Here is a 23,433-nt window from a genome sequence, read left to right as displayed (position 1 = left end):
GTGACTGGCCGAGGGGGCCGTGGAGAGCGTGGGTGGTGGAAAAAGAGGCTGCCGCGCACGCGTACTCGGCGAGGCTCGCAGCCAGCCAGCCTTTTTCCCGTCGTCCTTGGCGTGAGGAGAGGCACGAAGCGCGTGCTTTGCGTCTTGCTGCTGCTCGTAGTTCTCTCTCTACTCTTCTTCGAAGATGAGGAGGCCGGCCATCGTTTCTTCCTGATTGTGGCGCGTTGGGCAGTCAGTTGGGACCCGCCAGTACTTTAGGTTGGTATGTCAGTTTGTGCTACCACCCTCAGGCGGTTGCTCATGCTCTGCCATCTCCCTCAACCAGGACCCGAGTAGGCCAAGCAGACGAGGCTGTGCGTCAGCATGGCCGTCGGAGCCACTCCTGAGCCCTGCCCAGGTGCCTACTCTGGTGACCGCCTGCCTCAGCGGCGAGGCCCAGGCTCCTATAAAAATAGGCTTTACTGAAAGTTGAGTACTGCCCAGCTATGCATATCCCAGCCTCCTGAGAATTAAAAACAAACAAAAACAAGTCCTAATGATTCTATTCAATAGATACTTGTTCAGGGCATGGTTTACACCAGCTTCTGGTTTGGGTTGTGGGAATACAAAATAGAGATGAACGAGACAGCTCTGGTCTGTAGGAATTCACAGTGTTGGGGAGGAGGAGACCGAGCAATAGTTACATAACCGTTACCTTGTTCACTTAGTCCTGCTCAGGAATGTCGGGGTAAATTGCAGACAGGAAATGACTTTTGAACTGGATCGTGAAAGAAGAGTAGGCATTTACAAGGCAGACACCAAAGGATATTTCTAGAAAGAGGAAAAACATGAATCTGTAAAGGTAAACTGGCCAGTGTTGCAAAGGGTCTCATCAAACTAAAGGGTTTGGTGCCACGGCAGGTGTTAACCAGGAGAGTGAAGTCAGATTTGCTGTCATTTAGGAGTGAAGGGAATGGGTGGGAAGGGAGAAGGTTGAAGGCAGAGAGACTAGTAAGGGTCATTTGCAATAGTGGAGGTGGGATAGGTTAAGGTTCAGAAATAGGACAAAATTAGAAGAAAGGTTGGAATTCACAAGACTTGGTGAACAAATGGATGTGAAATGAGAATAAATTACATAATGCGTTGTGAGGGACTTAGCACCATGTTAACCATTGTATACGTTCAATAAATGTATATGTATAAAATGGTCATCAAAAATCATAGGATCCAATCATGGGCAACCAGTTTGCATAGAAATTTTGAAAGAAAGTCGAATGTGTGTGTGGGGTGTTTGGGGGAGGTTTGGAAAAATTTATTTTGAATTTGCCCTAGTAAGTTAAAATGAGCTACATAGGGGCACCTGGTGTCTCAGTTGGTTAAACGTTCGACTTTTTTTTAAGTTTATATTGAGAGAGGGAGAAAGTGTGGTGGGGGAGGGGCAGAGAAAATCCCAAGCAGGCTCCACGCCATCAGGACAGAGCCCAGTGTGGGGCTAGAACTCAGGAACCATGATATTAACACCTAAGCCTAAAATGAGAGTCCATGCTCAACCGACTGAGCCATCCAAGGCACCCCAAGTATCTTACTTTTGATTTTGGCTCAGGTCATGATCTTATTTATGGTGGTGAGATCGACCCCCATGGAACCTGCTTATGATTCTCTCTCTCCTTCTAACCTCAGTCCCCACCCCGCCTTGCACAAGGACATGTGTGCTTGCTCTCTTTCAAAAAAAAAAAAAAATGAGCTACGTAGACAAATGATTGAAGAGGAGGGGAAAATTATGAGGTGGTTAAAGAAGGCTTCATGTAGAAAGTGGAAACAGTTAAGCCCTGGAAGAAAGAACACTTTTTTTAGAGTTTATTTATTTTGAGAGAAAGAACAAGCGGGGGAGGGGCAGAGAGAGGGAGAGAGAATCCCAGGCAGGCCCCATGCTGAGCATGGAGCTTGATTCTGGGCTCAGTCTCACAATTGTGAGATCATGACCTGAGCTGAAATCAAGAGTTGGATGCTTAAACTGACTGAGCCACCCAGACACCCTGGGAGAAAGAACATTTTAGGTGGAGAACAAATGAAACAGAAGTGGGAACAATTCATGACAGTTTGGGGAGACTGAAAACCATCTTGGTTGGAGGGAGTTCTCAAAACTCTACTTAGTGAGACAGTTTTAAGCCCAGGTAGGGGAGAGTCTTGCAAATCAAACTTAAGAATTTTCTGTTTTGTCCTGTACTCAATAAGGAGCCGTTAAGAGTTTTTTATAACCCTTTATAAGACATTTAGACTTTTTATTCACTTCTGAATATGTAAAAGCTTTGGGTACACCTAGTTAGTATGATTAATCAGGAATGACTTTATAGTCATAGTTTTGAAGTAGGTTTTGGAAAAAGTGACGGAAGAGGATTGGTTAGAGAGGGAATTGCTATGAATTGTAATAATTCCATGCAATGTAATAATTGTCTCAATGCTTCCTTTTAGTAGTGCCCTGGTCCCAATTATTTTAAAATTTGATTATATTCTTAGCTTCAGGACCCTGACAACAAACTACACAAATAAGCCAGGTATAATTGTCCGTATTTGGGAAGTTATAAAATCCCACAGTTGAAACTGATGGGGAAAATCAAGAGGCTCACCCTGGGTATTGTATAGAGGTAGGGAGGAAGAGACAAGTCATGTTAAATGAGTGTGCCGTCATTAACTCATGTTAAATGAGTGTCATGTGACTCCGTGTAGCACCTGGAGTAAGGAAAAAAGTACCATCTGCTAACGGCAACTAATAAATATCAATCTTTTTTCTACATCATCAAGCCAGAGTCCCCAGTCTCATTGGTTTCTTTGCTATTCCTTATATACACAAGGCATATTCCTGCCTCAGGCCCTTTGTACTAGCTTTCTCCCTCTAAAACACTTTTCTTTAAGATATTCATATGGCTGAGTCCTTAACTTCCCTAAGTCTTGGCTCAAACTTCCTAAGATCTACCCTGACCATCCTTTAAGAAATTGTTCCTTCCTCCTTTCTTTCCTCCTTTCCTCCTTGCTCCATGCTCCTCCTTGCTTTCTATCTCCCTTCTGTCTGTTTTCTCCATAGCACTTTTTAGCTTACTAATATGCAATATAATTTGCTTATTTTTCTTATCTGCTTCCCATGAGGGCTGGATTTGTCTTTATGTTTTTGACTGTTTAGGTTAGCTACTACAGCCCCCTGTCTGGCATAGGTGGGCGCTCAGTAAATAATTGTTCAGTGAATAAATCAATCAATGAGAGAGAAACTATTCCATGGTTATCTCTCAAAATTCCATTGGCCTTTACTACGTTCTTTCCTTAGACCTCATACTGTTCTTCAGAGATATGCCATTCCTTAGAGGTAATTGTTCTGCTCTTGTGAATTTTTGTTGGTGTTAACACTAGTTCCTTTGACATAGATGAACACTATGTCTAGTGAACACAAAGCAGATTTCATCTGTTAAAAATTGTTATTGAAGGAATGATTTTCTTCAAGCCCTGTCCTCCTTTAAGAATTCTTTCAATATTGGGGCACCTGGATGGCTCAGTTGGTTAAGCATCCAACTTCAGCTCAGGTCATGATCTCGTGGTCCATGAGTTCGAGCCCTGCATCAGGCTGTATGTGGACAGCTCAGAGCCTGGAGCCTGTTTCAGATTCTGTGTGTGTCTCTCTCTCTGCCCCTCCCCTGCTCACACCCTGTCTCCCTGTCTCTGAGAAATGAATAAACCTTAAAAAAAATTTTTTTTGATGGAAATGATGGAAGACTTCTTAAGAATGATCAGAAAAGTTATGTATTCTGTCCTAGATTTTATCCAAGTATAGAGAAGAGATAATCCACAAAGCAGGTTTGCAGGGGCAATATTAATAATTTTAAAAGTTGGTTCATTAGCATGGATAAGTCCCCCCCTTTTTACCCAACAGTTACACGTATAATACCCATTTACAGCTAAAGTCTGTAATAGTCTGTTTCTTTCAGGTTGCAAAGAGGAGGTGTGCCGAGATCTCCTTAGCCATTATGGACTTACTCTAACAATATACATGGAATTCAGGAAGATAGTTCATGGAACTATCTGAACAGGTATACAGTCCTTTAGATCACCAACATTAGAATGTAGAACAGCCTCAAGGAACTGAAACCTGGACACTTGCAATTGCTTGAGACACAATGGTAACTCCTGTTGTCCCAGGCATCTTGTGTTACTCTAGAATGGACCATCTTGCTACTCCTCTCTTCTCTGTGGGCATCTTACATTTGATAGGCTCAGCTTGTCACCATTCAATATGGAGCACCCCATTGGGCAGTTTCACACCACACCATTTCCTAGGCACCTGACTGGACTTACCCTTGCTCAAGGACTAATCATTTGGGGCTAGAGTAGGGAATTCTGTGGCTCAGACATGGCAGATATATGAAGACAGAACTGCTTGTACTCACATCATGAGATGAGGTCTGTGGGCATTGCAGGTATCAAGGTCTGATGGAGTTTTCCACCAAACACCATCTCTCCTTCACCACATTTCCATAAACAATCGTTGGGTGGCAAATCAGTTATTCTTTTCGGTACATTGCTTCTTGTGTTTTTTTTTTTGTTTGTTTTTATTTTTTATTGTTTTTATTTATTTATTTTTTTAAATATGAAATTTGTTGTCAGATTGGTTTCCGTACAACACCCAGTGCTCATCCCAACAGGTGCCCTCCTCAATACCCATCACCCACCCTACCCTCCCTCCCACCCCCCATCAACCCTCAATTTGTTCTCAGTTTTTAAGAGTCTCTTATGTTTTGGCTCCCTCCCTCTCTAACCTCTTTTTTTTTTTTCTTCCCCTCCCCCATGGTCTTCTGTTAAGTTTCTCAGGATCCACATAAGAGGGCAAACATATGGTATCTGTCCTTCTCTGTATGACATATTTCACTTAGCATAACACTTTCCAGTTCCATCCATGTTGCTACAAAAGGCCATATTTCATTCTTTCTCATTGTCACGTAGTATTCCATTGTGTATATAAACCACAATTTCTTTATCCATTCATCAGTAAAAAAAAATTTTTTTAAGAATTCTTTCAATATTTAGGAGCATCCAACTTTGGCTCAGGTCATGATCTTGTGGTTCATGAGTTTGAGCCCCATGTTGGGCTCTGCGCTGGCAGTCGGAGCCTGCTTGGGATTCTCTCTGTCCCTCCCTCTCTGTACTTCCCCCTACTTGCACTGTCTCTCTCAAAATAATACATTTTTTAAAAATATGTTAAGAAATATTTTTAAAAAGAATTATTTAAATATTAAAAAAAAGAATTCTTTCAGTATTAAACAACTGTTTATAGCTTTCATGTGCCATACACTCTTTTGAGGATCAGGGTTGCACTGGTGAACAAGATAGATGTGCTCCCTGCAGACCTAGTTGGGGAGACCAACATTAAATAATCACACAAATAAATATATAATTACAAATTGTGATAACTCTAGAAAGAAAAGTTGAGGGCCTAAGAGAAAATATGATGGGGGATCAATTGGGATTGGAGTTCGTGGAAAACCTCTACAATCAAGTACATGTGAGCTAAGACCTAAAGGATGAAAGAAAAAAAAAGACCTAAAGGATGGATAGGATTCAGCTGTCAAGGAACTTAAACTTGTGTGATAAGAAAGACCGTAAATAATTATAAATAAATATGAAACTGCAGATTGTGTGTTAGGAAACATTTTAGGAAAAGAAAACAGCATGTGCAAAGGTTCTAGGGTGAGAAAGAACTTAAAACATTTGAGAACTAAAAGAATTCTACTCTGGAACCTATCCCATAGTAACAAAATCAGCAGAGAAGGAGGTGATACATACAGAGGTTAGGAATGTTTATTGCAGCATTGTTTGCAGAAGCAAAGAAGAAGAAGAAGAGGAGGAGGGGGAGGGGGAGGAGGAGGAGAGGGAGGGGGAGGGGGAGGAGGAGGAGGAAGAAGAAAACAACTCGCATGTCTATGACAGAAGTGTTGAATAAATGATCTTTTTTAAGTAGGCTCCCTGCCCAACGAGGGTCCTGAACCCAAGACCCCAAGATCCAGAGTCGCATGCTCTACTGACTGAGTCAGCTAGGAGACCCTGGGTAAATGATCTTATGTAGAATATTACACAGCTATCAGAATGAGTTAGAACTATTTCTTTGAGATCCTAGATGAGAAAAGAAATGTATACAGAAATATATCATCCCATTTTTAAAACCCTACAACCATAACAACAGCCCTATACATATATATATGTATATATATATGTACATATATATATACACATACATATATATATACACGCATATATATATACACATATATGTATACATATATACATATATATACATATATATATATACATATATATGTATACACACATACACATGTATGTATGTATTTGGGTATGGTTTTGTTTCTTTTGTTTTTGCACAAAGTAATCTTATTTGCAGCAAATAAGGAGATCATGGAAATAGCTTTCAAAGCTGTGACTTCCTAAGACAGGGTAAATGGGTACCTTTTTTTTTTTTTTTCTTTTCCTGATTTAGAAAGTATTTGCAATTTATTTATTTTAATTTTATTTTTTATTTTTTAAAATTTACATCCAAATTAGTTAGCATATAGTGAAACAGTCATTTCAGGAGTAGATTCTTTAATGCCCCTTACCCATTTAGCCCATCCCCCCTCCCACAACCCCTCCAATAACCCTCAGTTTGTTCTTCATTTTTGAGTCTCTTCTGTTTTGTTCCCCTCCCTGTTTTTATATTATTTTTGTTTTCCCTCCCTCATGTTCATCTGTTTTGTCTCTTAAAGTCCTCCTATGAATGAAGTCATATGACTTTTGTCTTTCTCTGACTAATTTCACTTAGCATAATACTCTTCAGTTCCAGTTACATAGTTGCAAATGGCAAGATTTCATTCTTTTTGAGAGCCGAGTAACACTCCATTTTGTGTGTGTGTGTGTGTGTGTGTGTGTGTGTGTGTGTCCCATCTTTATCCATTCATCCATCGATGGACATTTGGGCTCTTTCCATACTTTGGCTATTGTTGATAATGCTGCTGTAAACATGGGGGTGCATGCACACCTGTGTCTCATGGATAAATGCCTAGTAGTGCAATTGCTGGGTGGTAGGGTAGTTCTAGTTTTAGTTTTTTGAGGAACCTCCATACTGTTTTCCAGAGTGGCTGCACCAGTTTGCATTCCCATAAATGGGTACCTTTTGTTTAGGGTTAGGATGTATGTATGTATATTTTGTTTGTTTGGTTTTTTGTTTATTATTTATTTATTTATTTGGTTTTTATTTTTTTTAGTAATCTGTACACTCAACACGGGGCTTGAACTCATGAACCCAAGATCAAGAGTCACATACTCTTCCAACTGAGCCAGCCAGGCACTCCAGGATGAATAAATAGGGAAACCTTATCATAATTTGTAGAGGTGGGCATAAAATGGTGCATACACCTTAATGAAAAATGCCTGTACATATATTGTATGTTATGTAAATAAGGCTGAGGCACCTTTTTGGGCAGAGATTTTAGTACTATAATGAGGTAAAGGCAAATGTGGGTCACTCCATAGTCTATCGGGTTTAGCTCAAATGATGTGGGTGTTTCGGACTGGTGAGAGGTCTTATCAGGGCAGTTGCTGTCACCTGAGGGGTGGTTTTGGATTTCATTTGCCTTTCCTTGGTGCATGCTTCCAGTGACCCAAAGAGCTGCTGCCTCCCTTTTCCCTGTTTGGATATATTTTAACAAGTATAGAGAAAAATGTAGAGAAATATTTTAGGCTTTTAGCATTTGTTATAGTCCCAATGGAATGGAAAGAAAATAAGACAAAAGGAAAAAAATTACTATGGAATAATATTCAGAAAAACGTAAAATATAAAATACTAGCTGTAGAATTACTACTAATATGTAGAAATTGAATATAGGGACAAGGACTTAAAGGAGATTGTAGGAAACTTTATTTTGGATTTCTATTATTTTAATACTGTTTTTTCAATGAAGTAACACTAAAATCATAGAGATTTTAACATCCATGGATCACATCATTTCAAAAAAGATGTTTTGTTCTTTTGTCCCACTTTGAATTCATGTTATTTTGTTTTATGTACTCCTGTAAGCCACCTGAAATGTTCTCTGTGTCAAAGTGGGATATAAATAAGTAAATAAAGGTATCCTAGCTCTTGCCAGTTTCTTCCCCTTTTTAATCTTTCCCGCACACTGCCAACATGTTATTACTTAACAATATTAGCATGTAAAATAGGAATGATAATAATAATACTTCATAGGATTAGGAGTGGATAAAATTAGTTAGTACATGTAAAGCATTTATAATGGTACCTGCTATAAGGTATACATTTACTTAAAGAGTAGCTACTAATAGTTATTATATCATATTTTTTTTCTTGGAAATTTGCTTGATCATGGAAGTTTATAGTGGCATTTCTGTAGGATAAAATCCAAATCCAAGAGCCTGCAAAATCTAGTTCTAAATCAAAGAGTCTAAATAAAAATGCCATTTATAATATCACATGTAGCTACTAAGCTCTTGAAATGTGGCTACTCTGAATTGAGATGTTGTTTTGAGAGTAAAATACACACTGAATTTCAAAGTACAAAGTTATGAATGTAAACTATCTCAGTGATCTTTTTATATGGATTGCATGTCAAAATGATGAAATTTGGATATTTAAGTTAAGTAAAATTTATTAAAATTAATTTCATCTCCTTTTGTTTTTTTAATGTGGTCTCTAGAAACTTTTAAATCACATATATGACTTATATTTTTACTAGATAGAACCACTCAAGATTTTTAAAGCAAAATGCTTTGCTACCTTTTCATCCTGATCTTTGTCCAGTTGGTGTTTTAGATGCAAGGACAGTATACTTAAATTTATTTCTATTAACTTTTATTAAATAAAACTCATTATTTTAAAGTATTCAGATCTTATTAGATCTTAAATCTGTCATCTATCTCTCACAACTTGAGTACATTCATTTAATAAACACTGAGTGCCTGTTGTAGGCACTCTTTTAGGTATGTGAGATATTGGGGTGAATGAGATAACATCAGTTGCCTGTGCCCAAAGACATAGTCTGCTAGGGTGAAACAGCACAAGTAAACAAGATATTGTGGAATTTGATAAATATTACATCTCTGAGGTAATGGCATTTAAGCCGATACTTGAAGGATGAGAAGGAGCCAGTCATGTGATTATCTAGGGGAAGAACATTTCAGACAGGGGGAATAGCTATTACAAATGATCTGAATTGGAAAAGTACTAGACATATTGGATGGATACATGTGGCAAACCCTAAGATAGACTCCAGTAGTCCCTGCCTTTTGGTATTCACACTCTCATCTAATCCTTTCTCTTGACTGTTGGCAAGATCTGTGGTCAGTAGACTATAGGAAAGGTGATGGAATGTCACTTCAGGGACTTCATTACAGAAAGTTCTGACTTCCATCTTGCTGGGAGGGCATCTTGCAGAAATCCACATGGCAAAGAACTGAGTGAAGCATTTAGCCAACAACAATTAGTTTGGAATTTAGGCCCTTAGACCAACAACCCTCAAGAAACTGAATTAGACCAACTTTGTAAACTTGAAAACAGATCCTTCCCCATTTGAGCCTTCAGATGAGACCCAGCCCTGGTTGATATCTTGATTACAGCCTTGTGACAGATACTGAAACAGAGGACCCAACTAAGCTATACTTGGACTCCTGACCTACAGAAGCTATGAGATGATAAATGTGTGCTTTAAGCCACTAATTTTGTGGAAATTTGTTATGCAACAGTGAATAACACACCCACACAACTTGATAAATATGCCCGCTATATTTCCTTTGAAGTTATTGATGAAAGTGTTTTACAGAACTGTGCCAAGTCAGAATGCTGATTCACTCCACTAGAAGTCTTTTTTTTTTTTTTTTTTAGAGAGCATGAATGGGGAAGGAGCAGAGAGGGGGAGGGGAGAGAGAGAATCCCAAGCAGACTCCGTGCTGTCAGCACACAGCCTGATGCAGGGCTCAATCTCCAGAACCTGAGCCAAAATCAAGAGTTGGACACTTAAACCAACTGACCACCCAAGAGCCCCAGAAGTCATTTCTAAGTTGATATTGATCAATTAGTTAACACTCCCTGAGGCTTATTTGTGCAACAAATGCCATTAATTATGCTTCCATTTTATCTATATTTCCTTATTTTTGTATCATGAAATTTTTCATCAAAAGCTTTGTCAAAATCCCATATATACTATGGTAATTGTATCCAAAGGGGATAGGGTGAGTCTGGCATGATTTTTTTTTTTTTATAAATCCATTCTGTTTTAGTGGTTACTTTTTAAAAAATTGTTTAAAAAGCACACCTTTTGAATAGTTCATTCTAGAATCTTACTTGGGTTCAGTACTGAGATCTTTTTTTTTTTTTTTTTTAAGTTTATTTATTTTGAGGGAGAGAGCAAACGAGCAGGGGAGGGGCAGAGCCTGATGTGGGGCTCGAGCTCATGAATTGTGAGATCATGACCTGAGCTGAAACCAAGAGTCAGACACTTAACTAACGGAGTCACTCAGGTGCCCCAATGCTGAGATCTTTGACTTAGGGTTTGCAGATTCCACCATCCTTTCTCCTTGTAAAAATAAAAAATTGAGTTATCACCAGTTTTCTATAATTCCTAGCAATTTCCCCATTTTTACTCAAACTCAGATTTCATTCAGTGGTTTATTGGGTTAACCTGAAAGTTTCTTTATTCAAGGTTTATTTATTTTTGAGAGAGAGGGAGCACAAGTGGGGAAGGGGCAGAGGTGGGGGGGATAGAGGATCCAAAATAGGCTCTGCACTGACAGCAGCAAGCCTGATGTCGGGCTGGAACTCACAGACTGAAAGATTATGACCTGAGCCGAAGTTGGATACTCAACCAACTGAGCCACCCAGGCACCCCAGGGTTTTTGTTGTTGTTATTAATTTAAATTCAAGTTAGCTAGCATATAGTGTAGTATTGGTTTCAAGGGTAGAATTTAGTGATTCATCTTTTACGTATAATACCCAGTGCTCATCCCAACAAGTGCCCTCCTTAATGTCCAACACCCATTTAGCCCATTCCCCCCCCCCACCTCATCTCCAGCAATCCTATTTGTTCTCTGTATTTAAGAATCTCTTATGGCTTGCCTCTGTCTCTGTTTTTTTATCGTACTTTATTTTTCTTTTCCTTTCTGTATGTGCATCTGTTTTGTTTCTTAAATTCCACATATGAGTGAAATCATATGATGCTTGTGTTTCTCTGACTTATCTCGTTTAGCATAATACACTCTAGTTCCCATCCATGTTGTTGCAAATGGCAAGATTTCATTCTTTTTGATTGCTGAATAATATTCCTTTGTGTTTATATAGCACATCTTCTTTATCCATTGATCAGTGGATGTTTGGGCTCTCTTCCATAATTTGGCTATTGTTGATTGTGCTGCTGTAAACATTAGGATGCATGTACCCCTTCGAATCAGCATTTTTGTATCCTTTGGGTAAATACTTAGTAGTGCAATTGCTGAGTGTGGGGTAGTTCTATTTTTATTTATTTTTTTGAGGAATCTTCATACTGTTTTCCAGAGTGGCTGCACCAGTTTGCATTCCCACCAACAGTGCAAAAGGGCTCCCCTTTCTCCACATCCTCACCAATATCTGTTGTTGCATGAGTTGTTAATTTTAGCTATTCTGACAGGTGTGAGGTGGTATCTCATTGTAGTTTTGATTTGTATTTCCCTGAAGATGAGTGACGTTGAGCATCTTTTCATGTGTGTGTTAGCCATCTGGATGTCTTCTTTGGAAACATGTCTATTCATGTCTTCTGCTCATTTCTTCACAGGATTATTTGTTTTTTGGGTGTTGAGTTCGACAAATTCTTTATAAATTTTGGATACTAACACTTTATCCAATATGTCATTTGCAAATATCTTCTTTCATTCCATCTGTTGCCTTTTAGTTTTGTTGATTGTTTCCTTCATTGGGCAGAAGCTTTTTATCTTGATGAGGTCCCAGTAGTTCATTTTTGCTTTTGTTTCCCTTGTCTCAAGAGACACATCTAGTAAGAAGTTTCTGTGGCCAGTAAAAAGCGGTTCCTGCCTGTTTTCTCCTCCAGGATTTTGATGGTTTCCTGTCTTATGTTTAGGTCTTTCATCCATTTTGAATTTATTTTTGTGTATGGTGTAAGAAAGTGGTCCAGTTCCATTCTTCTGCATGTCATTGGCCAGTTTTCCCAGCACCACTTGCTGAAGAGACTGCTTTTTTTTTCCATTTAACCAGCAAGTTTTATCAGAGTCCTGGAGTATAATTTGTTCAAACCAGGAGTGGTGGATTCATGTAGAGTAGTCAGGTGCTCTCTTATAATCTTTATCGTCAGTTCCCTCTTACAATGTTTGTTTTACACTTTTTGTTCTAAATATTTTTCTTTTCAGTAGGAAAGACAGAAACATGTTATCCGTTAATCATTACACAATGAATTTCAGCAATGGGATATTTACTGTGTCCCTTTAAAATTCGCCTATTTACGGGGCGCCTGGGTGGCGCAGTCGGTTAAGCGTCCGACTTCAGCCAGGTCACGATCTCGCGGTCCTTGAGTTCGAACCCCGCGTCGGGCTCTGGGCTGATGGCTCAGAGCCTGGAGCCTGTTTCCGATTCTGTGTCTCCCTCTCTCTCTGCCCCTCCCCCGTTCATGCTCTGTCTCTCTCTGTCCCCAAAATAAATAAACGTTGAAAAAAAAAAATTAAAAAAAAAATACTTTAAAATTCGCCTATTTACAATTCATCCTTTTAAAGTATACAATTCAGGGGTGTCTGGGTGGCTCAGTCAGTTGAGCGTCCAACTCTTGATTTTGACTCAGGTCTTGATCTCACGGTTTGTGGGTTTGAACCCCATGTCTGGCTCTGCACTGTCAGTGCAGAGCCTGCTTGGGATTCTCTCTCTTCCTCTCTCTTTCTCTGCCCCACCCCCACTCATGTGCACGCGTGCTCTCTCTCTCTCTCTCTCTCTCTCTCTCTCTCAAAATAAATAAACTTTAAAGTGTACAATTTAGTATATTCATAAAGTGTGCAACCATCACCACTATCTTAATTTTAGAATATTTTTGTCACCCTAAAAAGTCTCGTGCCCATCAGCAGTCGCTTCCCATTTTCTCTCAAATTACCTTCTTAGCCCTAGGCAACTACTAATGTACTTTGTGTCTGTAAATTTGCTTATTTTGGATATTTCATATGAATGGAATCATACAATTTATGGTCTTTTGTGATTGGCTTCTTTCATTTAGCATAATGTTTTCAAGGTTCATCATGTTGTAGAATGCATCAGTACTTCTTTTAATTGCTGACTAACATTTCATTATATGGATATACTATATTTTATCCATTTACCAGTTGATGGAACATTTGTGTTGTTTCTACCTTTTGTCTTTTATGAATAACACTGTTATGAATATTTGTGTCCAAGTTTTTGTGTGGACATATGTTTAATTTCTCTTGGGTGTATACCTAGATGTAGAACTGAGTTTATACCTAGGAGCTGAGTAATATATGTTTAACCTTTTGAGGAACAGCCAAAGTGGCTGCAGTACTTTACATTCTCTCCCGCAGTGTATAAGGGTTTCTCTTTCTCCACATTCTCATCAACATTTGCTGTTCTCTATCTTTTTTATTATAGCTATCCTGGTAGGTGTGAAATAGCATCTCATTGTGATTTTTTTTTCTTTCAAGTAGGCTTCACTCCCTGCGTGGAGCCCAACAAAGACTTGAACTCATGACCCTGAGATCAAGACCTGAGCTGAGATCAGGAGTCAGACGTTTAACCAGCTGAGCCACCCAGGCACCCCAGCATCTCATTGTGATTTTAATTTTTACTTCTTTTTTTTTAAAGTTCTTTTTAATGTTTATTTATTTTTGAGAGAGAGAGAGAGACAGAACCTGAAGCAGGTTCCAGGCTCTGAGCTGTCAGCACAGAGTCTGATGTGGGGCTCAAACCCACGAACCATGAGATTGTGACCTGAATCGAAGTCAGATGCTTACCGACTGAGCCACCCAGGTGCCTCTTAATTTGTATTTCCCTGATGGTTTATGGTGTTAATCATCTTTTCATGTGATTTTAGTCATTTTTTTATTTTGGGGGAGAAATGTCTATTTAAAACCTTTGCCCTTTTTTAAATTGGGTTGTATTTTTATTATTGAATTGTAGGAGTTATTTTTTATATTCTCAGTGTAAGTCCCTTATCAGATACGTGCTTTATAAATATTTTTTTTTCCTGTGGATTGTCTTTTCACTTTCTTGATGGTATCCTTTGAAGCACAAACATTTTTAAGCAATTTTAATAAAGACCAAAAGACCAATGTATTATTTCTTTTGTTCCTTATGCATTTGTAGTCATATCTAAGAAGCAATTGCCTAATAAAAGAGCTTCCTCAATGTCACAATAATTTTTTGAAATTATCTTTTCCTGCCTTCTTATTAACCAGGTCTCCGTTAGAATATTGTATGGGTTATGTGAGAACTATGAAGTCAGAATAACTGAATTTGAATATTGGTATTACCACATGATAACTTTGTAACCATTGGGAAGTGACTTCTTTTTTTTTTTTTTTTTTTTTTTAGGAGATGAAAGTTCATTGAATACACTGCAAGGAAGTGGCAGGCAGGATAGCAAAGCACAGACTATTGTCAACCTTTTTTTTTTTAAGTTTATTTTGTTGGGGGGAGGAGTACAGAAAGAAGGAGAGACTGAATCACAAGCAGGGTCTGCACTGTCAGGGCAGAGCCAAATGTGGGGCTTGATCCCATGAAACTTGAGATGATGACCTAAGCCAAAATCAAGAGTCAGACACACAACTGACTGAGCCACCCAGGCACCCCCAAAGGGAAGTGACTTCTTTAAGCCTCAGTTTCTTCATCTGAAAAATGGGAATATTACTCGGGTGCCTGGCTAGCTCATTTGGTAGAGCTTGTGAGTCTTGATCTTGCTGTTGTAAGTTCAAGCCCCACATTGGGAGTAGAGCCTACTAAAAAAATTTTTTTTCATGGGACTATTACTTACCTCAAAGGTTGTGTTGAGGATTAAAATGCTTAGCATAGAGGGGCGCCTGGGTGGCTCAGTTGGTTGAATGTTCAATTTCGGCTCAAGTCATGATCTTATGGTTCGTGGGTTCAAGGCCCGCATCAGGCTCTCTGCTCTCAGTGCAAAGCCCGCTTTGAATCATCTGTCCTCCTCTCTTTTTGCCCCCCCCTCTAAAAAATAAACATTTGAAAAAAAAATAAAATGCTTAGCATAGAGCCTTACCCATAGAAAGTACTTGATAATTGGTAGCTGTTAATACTAGAAATCTTTAAATACAGTTTTTTAAACTATATTTAAAATAAAAATATTTTACTAGGTAAGTGTTTTTCTTGACTTTGTATCCACAGTAGTAACTTGCTCATGGTAGAGGTTTAATGAATATCTGTTAATTTGATTTATAAAATGTAGCAGCCCATTACATTAAGTGAGCTGTGATGTATTTTTTTAAAAAATGCTTATTTATTTTGAGAGAGAGAGTGCATGAAGGTGTGCACACGTGCAATCAGGGTAGGGGTATAGAGAGAATCCGAAGCAGGCTCCGACACTGGGCTCAGTCCCATGAACTGTGAGATCATGACCTGAGCCAAAATCAAGAGTTGGAAGCTTAACTGACTGAGCCACCCAGGCTCCCTGAGCTGTGATATATTTGAACTTACTAAGAAACTAAGTAAAAAGAGAAAACTAAAAATAAGTACCACCCACTTCATTTGTGCGTGGATTAGCCCTTGCAGAAAAGGAAGATGGGAAGATTATATTTCCAAAGACATTTCAAGGGGGAACACTGCTTAATATACAAAACGCAGGGGGCTAATTTAGAGAGAAAAATGGAAAAGTAAATCCCTGAATGGGAATTTGGTCAGTGGCATAAGACATTTTAGAAGAAATGCCAAAAGAGAAAAATTGTTATGTCAAGAGCAGCAGACTGATTTGGCATGGCTGTTTCCCAAACAATTTGAGATTTGTTCTTGATTGAGACAAGAGTCCTTTGTCTAGAAGCATTCTCTTATCACTTGGTGAGACTGTCATTAGTTCCCTCACCCTTATTAGATAGATGTATGATTAGAGGCCTCAGAACACTCTCTGAGACCTTATGATAGGGATTTTTGATCCAGAAATTTACTTGTATTTTTTTATTTATTTATCTAATAATTTAAGCAAAGTGGTTAGAGCGTACCTCCACTTAACAGTTTCCCATCAGAACCTATTTACTGATATCCCTTCTTCTACTCCACACTAGATTCTTAACCTCACTTGAATAAAAGAATCACGTTTAAATTACTGAACCCATGCAAATGATCCAATTTATGTTATCAGTTAATATTTGTAGAATGTATGAAAGTATGGTTAGATGAAATGTAAATGGTTACATAAATGAAATGGTCTTCCTTCTCTGCTTTCTCCGTACTCTAGTCTTTGTCCAAATTTCACCAGTTCTTCCAAATTGGTTCAAACAACAGTGTATTTTTTTATCAGATAATTTGAGATATTGGTATAAAGGCCATTTTCCCTACTGTATTATAAGCTCCTGGAAGTCTTGGTCTGTCTCTTGTCTTTATAGCTTCTGTAGCATAATGTTTTGCACAGAGTTGATATGTAAATATAAGTATATTAAATGAATCATGTAATTTAATGTATTTCCAGTGGGAATTTTTGGTATAGAATATTTAAGATGTTACTATTAACTATGAGATATTAACAACTTCTCTTCACAGCTTTTCTTGGTACCACTAAAAATTTATTGGTCGCTTCAATATACAGTCTCCCTTTTCTGCCACAGGCTTTTGCCCCTAAACATAGCAAGCTTTAAGCAGATCTCTCTTCTTCCTTATTTTTCTGTCTCTTTGTTCTGTTCCATTTCTCTCTTGCAGCTCTATTTATCTTTTCATTATGACTCATTCTATTTTTTATCATTCCTGCCTCTTGCCCCTTCTTACAATTCCTAATGCTTTTTAGAACTTTGTTTCCTTGTCACCTGCTCTTTCTATTTTTGTTCTTTTTGCTTGGCTTTCTCCTCCACTTGTCGCCACCTTCTCTCCTTGTCCTCAGGATACAGGGCTGGATTGGGTAGGGAGGAGCCCAGCTGGGCTAGGGGTGGAGCCACCAGTTCACTGTTGAGGGACTCAGAACCTGAGAAGGATCACGCTCCTTAAGCATAGCTGGGGCTGAAGTCCCTATGGCCTTCCGGCTGGAGGCTAGCATTCTGGAGGACAGTTGGGACTTGGTAAGCCTAGAAGTTGTCCCTTTCCTTTTTTTGCTTCCCGTTTCTTCCTCCTTGTTTTGTATTTCTCACTCACAGTATCTCTTGACTATTAACTTTTTTCTTCCCATTTTTTATTGCTTACTATTCTATTTTCTCTCTGTGTAGCTGTCCATCAACTCTATTTAGTATTTGTTTGCTTTTCCTATTACCCATTCTTTTCGCGCATCTATCTCTTCTCTCTCAAAATTTAACCTTATCTACCTCTTCTCCATTCTGTTCTTTCCTTTGTAGATTTTCTCATCTAGTTCTCTTTACATTTAGTCATTTTGTATCCACCTCTCTATTCTTTTTATCTTACTGGTTCCCAGAGAGCAATAAGAGTAAATAAGGAGCCACCCTGCCTTTCCAGGGGCCTTTCTACTCATTCTCAGACCCGTAGGGTATTTTGATAGGCACTGAAGAGTTTGCCCTGCACAGATATTTAATAAACAGTGAAAATGGAGTGAGGTTGAATCTTAAATGTAAAAGACTTAATTTTATTCTCACTTTGTTTTTATTTAGGTTTTCTCTGCAGTACAGTGGATACAATTTGTTATGGCTACTCTGAGGTAGGTTTATTTAATCTCATGTACTATAACTTTATTGTAAGCAAAACTGTAGAATTCCGAAGTTTTCTACTTTTTTCCCCTAGGTATTTGTTTATACTCTTAAGAGAGAAATGCTGTTCTTTACCATGTTGACATTTTCTTAATGTTTTACGTATTTACTTTTTATGAGAGAGAGCGTGCATATGTGTGCATGCAGGGGAGGGGCAGAGAGAGAGTGGGACAGAGGATTCAAAGTGGGCCTACGCTGACAGCAGAGAGACTGACACTGGGCTTGAACTCATGAACTGTGAGATCACAATCTGAGCCAAAGTTGGATGCTCAACCAACTGAGCCCCACAGGTGCCCCACCATGTTGACATTTTCTGATTCATAAGATGTAGCATCAACAACAACAAAAAAAGCAGATTGAGAGAGAACATCTGAAAGTCAAAGGATTTAGGATTGATTTGCAAAGTCAGTAGCAAAGTGCTTGCTTTGGCAGCACATATATTAAGAATTGGAATGAAACAGAAGAGAGTAGCATGGCCCCTACACAAGGATGACACACAAATTCATGAAGCGTTTCATATTTTAGAAAAATGTGCAGCTTATTTTGCACCTATTATATATCAATAAAGCTGTAAAAAATTATTAGCAAAAATGAAGGTGCCCCAGTAGTCCTGTTTTAATGATCACCTTCTATCTGTCAGTGTTATAGGTTCAAGTTCACTTATTGCCTATGCTGTATTCCAGAATATACAGAAATCTCCTGAGGTGAGCAGTCTCTTTTTGTGGTGGATTTGAACTTTTAGTGACTTAGCCTTTGATGTTCGTTTGTTTTTTTGAGAGAGAAAGACAGAGCGTGAGTTGGGGAGGGGCAGAGAAAGAGGGAGACACAGAACCTGAGGCAGGCTTCAGGCTCTGAGCTGTCAGCGCAGAGCCTGATGCGGAATTGGAACTCACAGACCACAAGATCATGACCTGAGCTGAAGTCTGACGCTTAACCAACTGAGCCATCGAGGCACTCTGGGAGTTAAGACTTTGAAATAAATAAGAGAAATGTCACCTGTAAATAATGGAATAATTCTATGAATTACTTGTAAATTTGTCATTATGATACATTGAGATATTTTACTTTTTAAAAAAGTTTTATTTATTTTGAGAGAGAGAGAGAGAGAGCCCCCTGCACGTGCAAGTTGGGGAAGGGCAGAGAGAGAGGGAGAGAAAGAGAGAATTCCAAGCAGGTTCTGCACTGTCAGCATGAACACAGCCCCCAAATTCACAAACTGTGAGATCATGACCTGAGCCAAAATCAGGAGTTAGACCCTCAACCGCCTGAGCCACCCATTGATATTTTAGGCACAGTCAATAGTTTTCCCTTTTCTTCTAAGTAATTGTTTTTAACTGTAACTGACTGTGGAGAGATTGCCTACTAAATGTGCATTTTTTTCTTTGCTATGCATTGATTATTAAAGTTAAGGAAACAGAGTGCTGTTTGAAGCCTATATTAACTCTAAGCACAGTAGGGTCCTGCCAAGAGGTGAGTTTTCTGATATTGATATCTTGGTAAAATTATTAATGGAGCTAGGAAATAGTTCAGAGACTTTGTTGTACAAAAGACACTAGTTTTGCTGTTCAGGCCTTCTAGGAAATTATGATACATCTTATGTAAAATTATTTATACCAAAAAGATCAAGTAAAAAATCTTCCTGTTATTGAGGTACAACTGACAAACAAAAAACCTTCCTGATTGAGAGAGGACTAGGAAGAGTGATGTATTTCCTAGCTACAAAAAGATTTTAAGAGGGGCGCTGGGGTGGCTCAGTCGGTTAAGCGTCCGACTTCAGCTCAGGTCATGATCTCACGGTTCGTGAGTTCGAGCCCCGCGTCGGACTCTGTGCTGACAGCTCAGAGCCTGGAGCCTATTTCAGATTCTGTCTCCCTCTCTCTCTGACCCTCCCCCATTCATGCTCTGTCTTTCTCTGTCTCAAAAATAAAAATAAACATTAAAAAAAAAAAAGATTCTAAGAGAAATGTGAATACTGTTTCTCTACCCAGGCCAAATGGCAGAAAATTAGACAAAATGTAGTTCAGGACATATATGGGAGAGCTTTTGTATGTGGAAAATGTCAGGTTTTATTGGTCCGCTTTAATAATCAAAATAGCTTTGTATGTTGAACACTTTCTGAGTTCTAAGCTGGGTGCTTCACAAACTTTATCTTATTGGCCCTCACCACTCTCCCATGAGAATAATGGTAATAGCTCCATTTTACCGATGAAGGAATTGAGGCTCAAAGTTATGAAATAATTTGTTCATGTTTCACAGTAAGTAGCAGAACAGAGATTTTCAAAAGTCCCAACTTTTTTTTTAAATGTTTGTTTATTTTTGAGAGAGCATGAGTGGGGGAGGGGCACAGAGAGAGGGGGACAGAGAATCCAAAGCGGGCTGCAAGCCCAATGCAGGGTTTGAACTCGTGAACCATGATATCATGACCTGAGCCAAAGTTGGATGCTCAACCAGCTGAGCCACCCAGGTGCTCCTCAGAAGCCCAACTCTTAACTACAGTCCCCCTTCAAAGTAAACATTATGTTTATTATTTATTATATTCTAGACAGGTATGCAATTTTAAATACATTTTCCATTCAATCCTTAAAACAACTTTGTGAGGTACATATTATTAATCTGATTTTATAGTGAGGAAATGGAATCCTAGTAAGGTTGAGGGACTTTACTAAGGTCTTATAGCCAGGAAGTTGTTAAAGCCAGAATTTGAGTACAGGATTGCCTTCTTCCAAAGCCTTTCCCCATATATACTTTTTAAACCACTGAAGTATGATACCTAATGAAGATAGAGTTTTAAATTTCAGATGTAGAATGTGACTCTATAAGTAAAACTAGAAAATGGAAGTCTTGATACTATATTGTCATTGCCTGCCAAAGTAATTTTAGGCCACACATCTTCCCATGATTCAGATTTCCCTAATGTTTGTCTCTTTTGCTGAAATTTGAATTGGTATGTGTTTAAATCAATAACGTATTAGTTACATAGTAGAGAGAGCTAAACAGAGATTCTCAGTCTCTGCATTATTGATCTGTTTGGCTGGATGAATATTTTTTATGGGAGGTTGTTCTGCAAATTAGGATGTTTACCAAACTTTACCCACTAGCTAGAAGCTAATCTCCTCCCCCCACCCCTGGGATTGTAAAAACCAAAATATCTTCAAATATTGCCAGATGTCTCCTGAAGGAGGCACAATAGCTCCTGGCTGAGAACCACTGCTCTAAAGGTGACCTCTCACATGATATAGTGGGTTGGAGCTTTATAAAGATATGACCTGTAGTTTGGCCTAGGATGTGACCTTTAGTTTCTCTGGCTTTAGTTCTTATACCTTTCACACAACCTGAGCCTAAAGGACTTTAGCAATCACTAGTTCACTGGTTCCCACACATTCTGTTTTCTTGGTGTAGGAAACATTCCAATTTTTCCAGGTTAAGAATGTTAGTCATCTTCCACTGTATTCCTTTATTCTTCACCAAAGAACATTTTTAATAGCATAAAATGAAAGGCTAATATGAAAAAGACAAAAATAGTCTGTTAAGTTAAAAACAAATATAGTAAACTGGAAAAATCCATGGGGAATCTTTGAGGGAACTAGCTGATAAAACAGTGACTCAGAGAGGCAACCTGAAGAGAGAAGAAAGTGGCCCAGGCCAGCCAATGTTAAAAAATACTCAAGGGGCTCCAGCGTGGCTCAGTTGGTTAGGCATCCACACAGGCCCAGTGAGGAGCCCAATGCAGGCCTCTAATTCGCTAACCATAAGATCATGACCCAAGCTAAAATCTAGAGTCAGACGCTTAACCGACTGAGCCACCCAGGCACCCCTAAGGATCACTTTTGATATTCTGTTGATTTCACTTGAATAGAAATATTGGGAAGCAGTTTTAGAAGAGTGTTAATAAGAACTGTTTTAAGTCTTTGATCTCACCAGGGAAAGCCTTTCATACAGAGCATTTCCTCCCCTCTTCACCTCTTATCCTGCTCTTGATTTAATTAGGTTCAAATTAGGCATGTTTTCTTAAAAGAGTTTTTGCTTTCATATTTAGGACTATGTCTTATGCTTTTTTGTGTCTTCTGTATTACCACACATTGTGCTGATTGTACTTTTCCTTAAACCATGGGTTACACCGTACTTTTCTTTGTATTACCTTTGACATGAAACACAGGCAGGGTGAAATTTTTCTTGATTTCAACAATGGGTACTCAGTTAATTTTTGTTGTTTGTGACTGATTTTATCTCCTGTTACTAGAACTCATGGTTTTGTAATCATGAGTGAAAATATATAAACCTCTTTTTATCCATTTCCCTGCCAAAGACTTGAGGTATGCTTTAATGGCAAACAGTTCTCTCTATATAAGGCTATTTATTGCATCAATAACCATAAATAAAATTACATTCTTGCTCACAAAAGCCTGTTGGCTGCTTTTCTCTTCCAGAGTTTATTTTGTGTTCAGTTTTAATTTTTTACCCATTAACAGTTATAAACTTGTGGGAGGTCATGGGCCAGTAGAATCTATGAATGTGCCATCTGGATACAATTTTAGCAGGCTTACCCAGAGCAAAGGCTATATATGGTTAAAATAATAATCACATCTGATATTTATTAAATATAACTTAAAATGTTACTTCACTTGTTTTTGTTTCTGTTTGCCAAAGCAACTTGACCATTTACCTCTCTTTCCAGCATATTAGTATCTTAGCTTTCCTCTCGTTTGGAAGAGGGTTATGAGAAAAATTCCCTTTTGTACAGCTGAGATTGGTTTTTATATTGCGTAGTATATGATGATAACTTTAAAAAATTTTTAATTTACTTTTTATTTTGATATATATGAGATGTAAATTAGAATGCATAAAACATGTATGTATTGTTTAAAGAATGATTATAACCACTAAGGAGAAGAAATAGAAATTGCCTATACCCCCAAAACAAACCTGTGCACCTTACTGGTTATAATTTTCTTCCTCACCTCTGGAGGTAACCACTATCCAGACTTTTGGGATCTTAATTTCTTTGTTTTTATTTACAGTTTTGTCAGTAATGTATGTATTTCTAAACAATTTAGTTCAGCTTGTTTTTGAACTTCTTATAAATGGATTAATACTGTATATGTTTTTTAATATACATATTGTTTTGTGATTTGCTGTTTTTTGTCAGTATTATTTGTGAGATTTACCCTTGTTATGTATAGTTCTGGTTCATTTCATTTTCATTGGTGTTTAGCATTTTGTATTATGAATTTACCACAATTTATGTATCTAGGTTGCTATAAACAATCTTGTATATGTCTTCTGGTGCATACATGCACACGTTTCTCTAGTGTATTTACCTAATAATGGAATTGTTATAGGAGATGCATGTCTCCTAGATAAACCAAACTTTTTCCAAATGGTTCTGCTAGAATGGTCTTTACCCGGTTGCTTCATGTTTCCATTAATACTTAATATTGTCAGACCTAAAAGATTTTTGCCATGAATATATAATTTTTTTTCTTACCGTCAATTTAATTTTCATTTCCTTGATTACTAATG

At 38.2% G+C, this 23,433-nt stretch overlaps 1 protein-coding gene and 1 non-coding gene across 11 annotated transcripts in view; both read left to right on the top strand.

Moving 5' to 3' along the window:
• TMEM116 (transmembrane protein 116) overlaps positions 1–23,433 on the top strand; it is a 166,131-nt gene that overhangs the window by 1,016 nt on the left and 141,682 nt on the right. For 3 of the 10 annotated variants that reach the window (XM_045457007.1, XM_045457004.1, XM_045457008.1), the window contains exons 1-3: positions 17,155–17,277; positions 17,818–17,864; positions 18,554–18,617. In XM_045457007.1, coding sequence (XP_045312963.1) covers positions 17,230–17,277; positions 17,818–17,864; positions 18,554–18,617 — 159 coding nt within the window. In that variant the 5' untranslated portion in view covers positions 17,155–17,229. Of the gene's footprint in view, positions 1–28; positions 259–17,153; positions 17,278–17,817; positions 17,865–18,553; positions 18,618–23,433 lie in introns of those variants that run through there. The other 7 variants (XM_045457003.1, XM_045456999.1, XM_045457000.1 and 4 more) reach the window with 6 other exon arrangements.
• LOC123588667 lies at positions 18,330–18,437 on the top strand. The gene has a single exon (XR_006707970.1). It is a non-coding gene; the product is annotated as a U6 spliceosomal RNA (small nuclear RNA).

This window comes from Leopardus geoffroyi, chromosome D3 (genome assembly GCF_018350155.1).
Source record: "Leopardus geoffroyi isolate Oge1 chromosome D3, O.geoffroyi_Oge1_pat1.0, whole genome shotgun sequence".
Taxonomy (NCBI): Eukaryota; Metazoa; Chordata; class Mammalia; order Carnivora; family Felidae; genus Leopardus; species Leopardus geoffroyi.
Note: the sequence above shows the minus strand (reverse complement) of the source record. Positions and strands in the feature narration are given on the sequence as shown.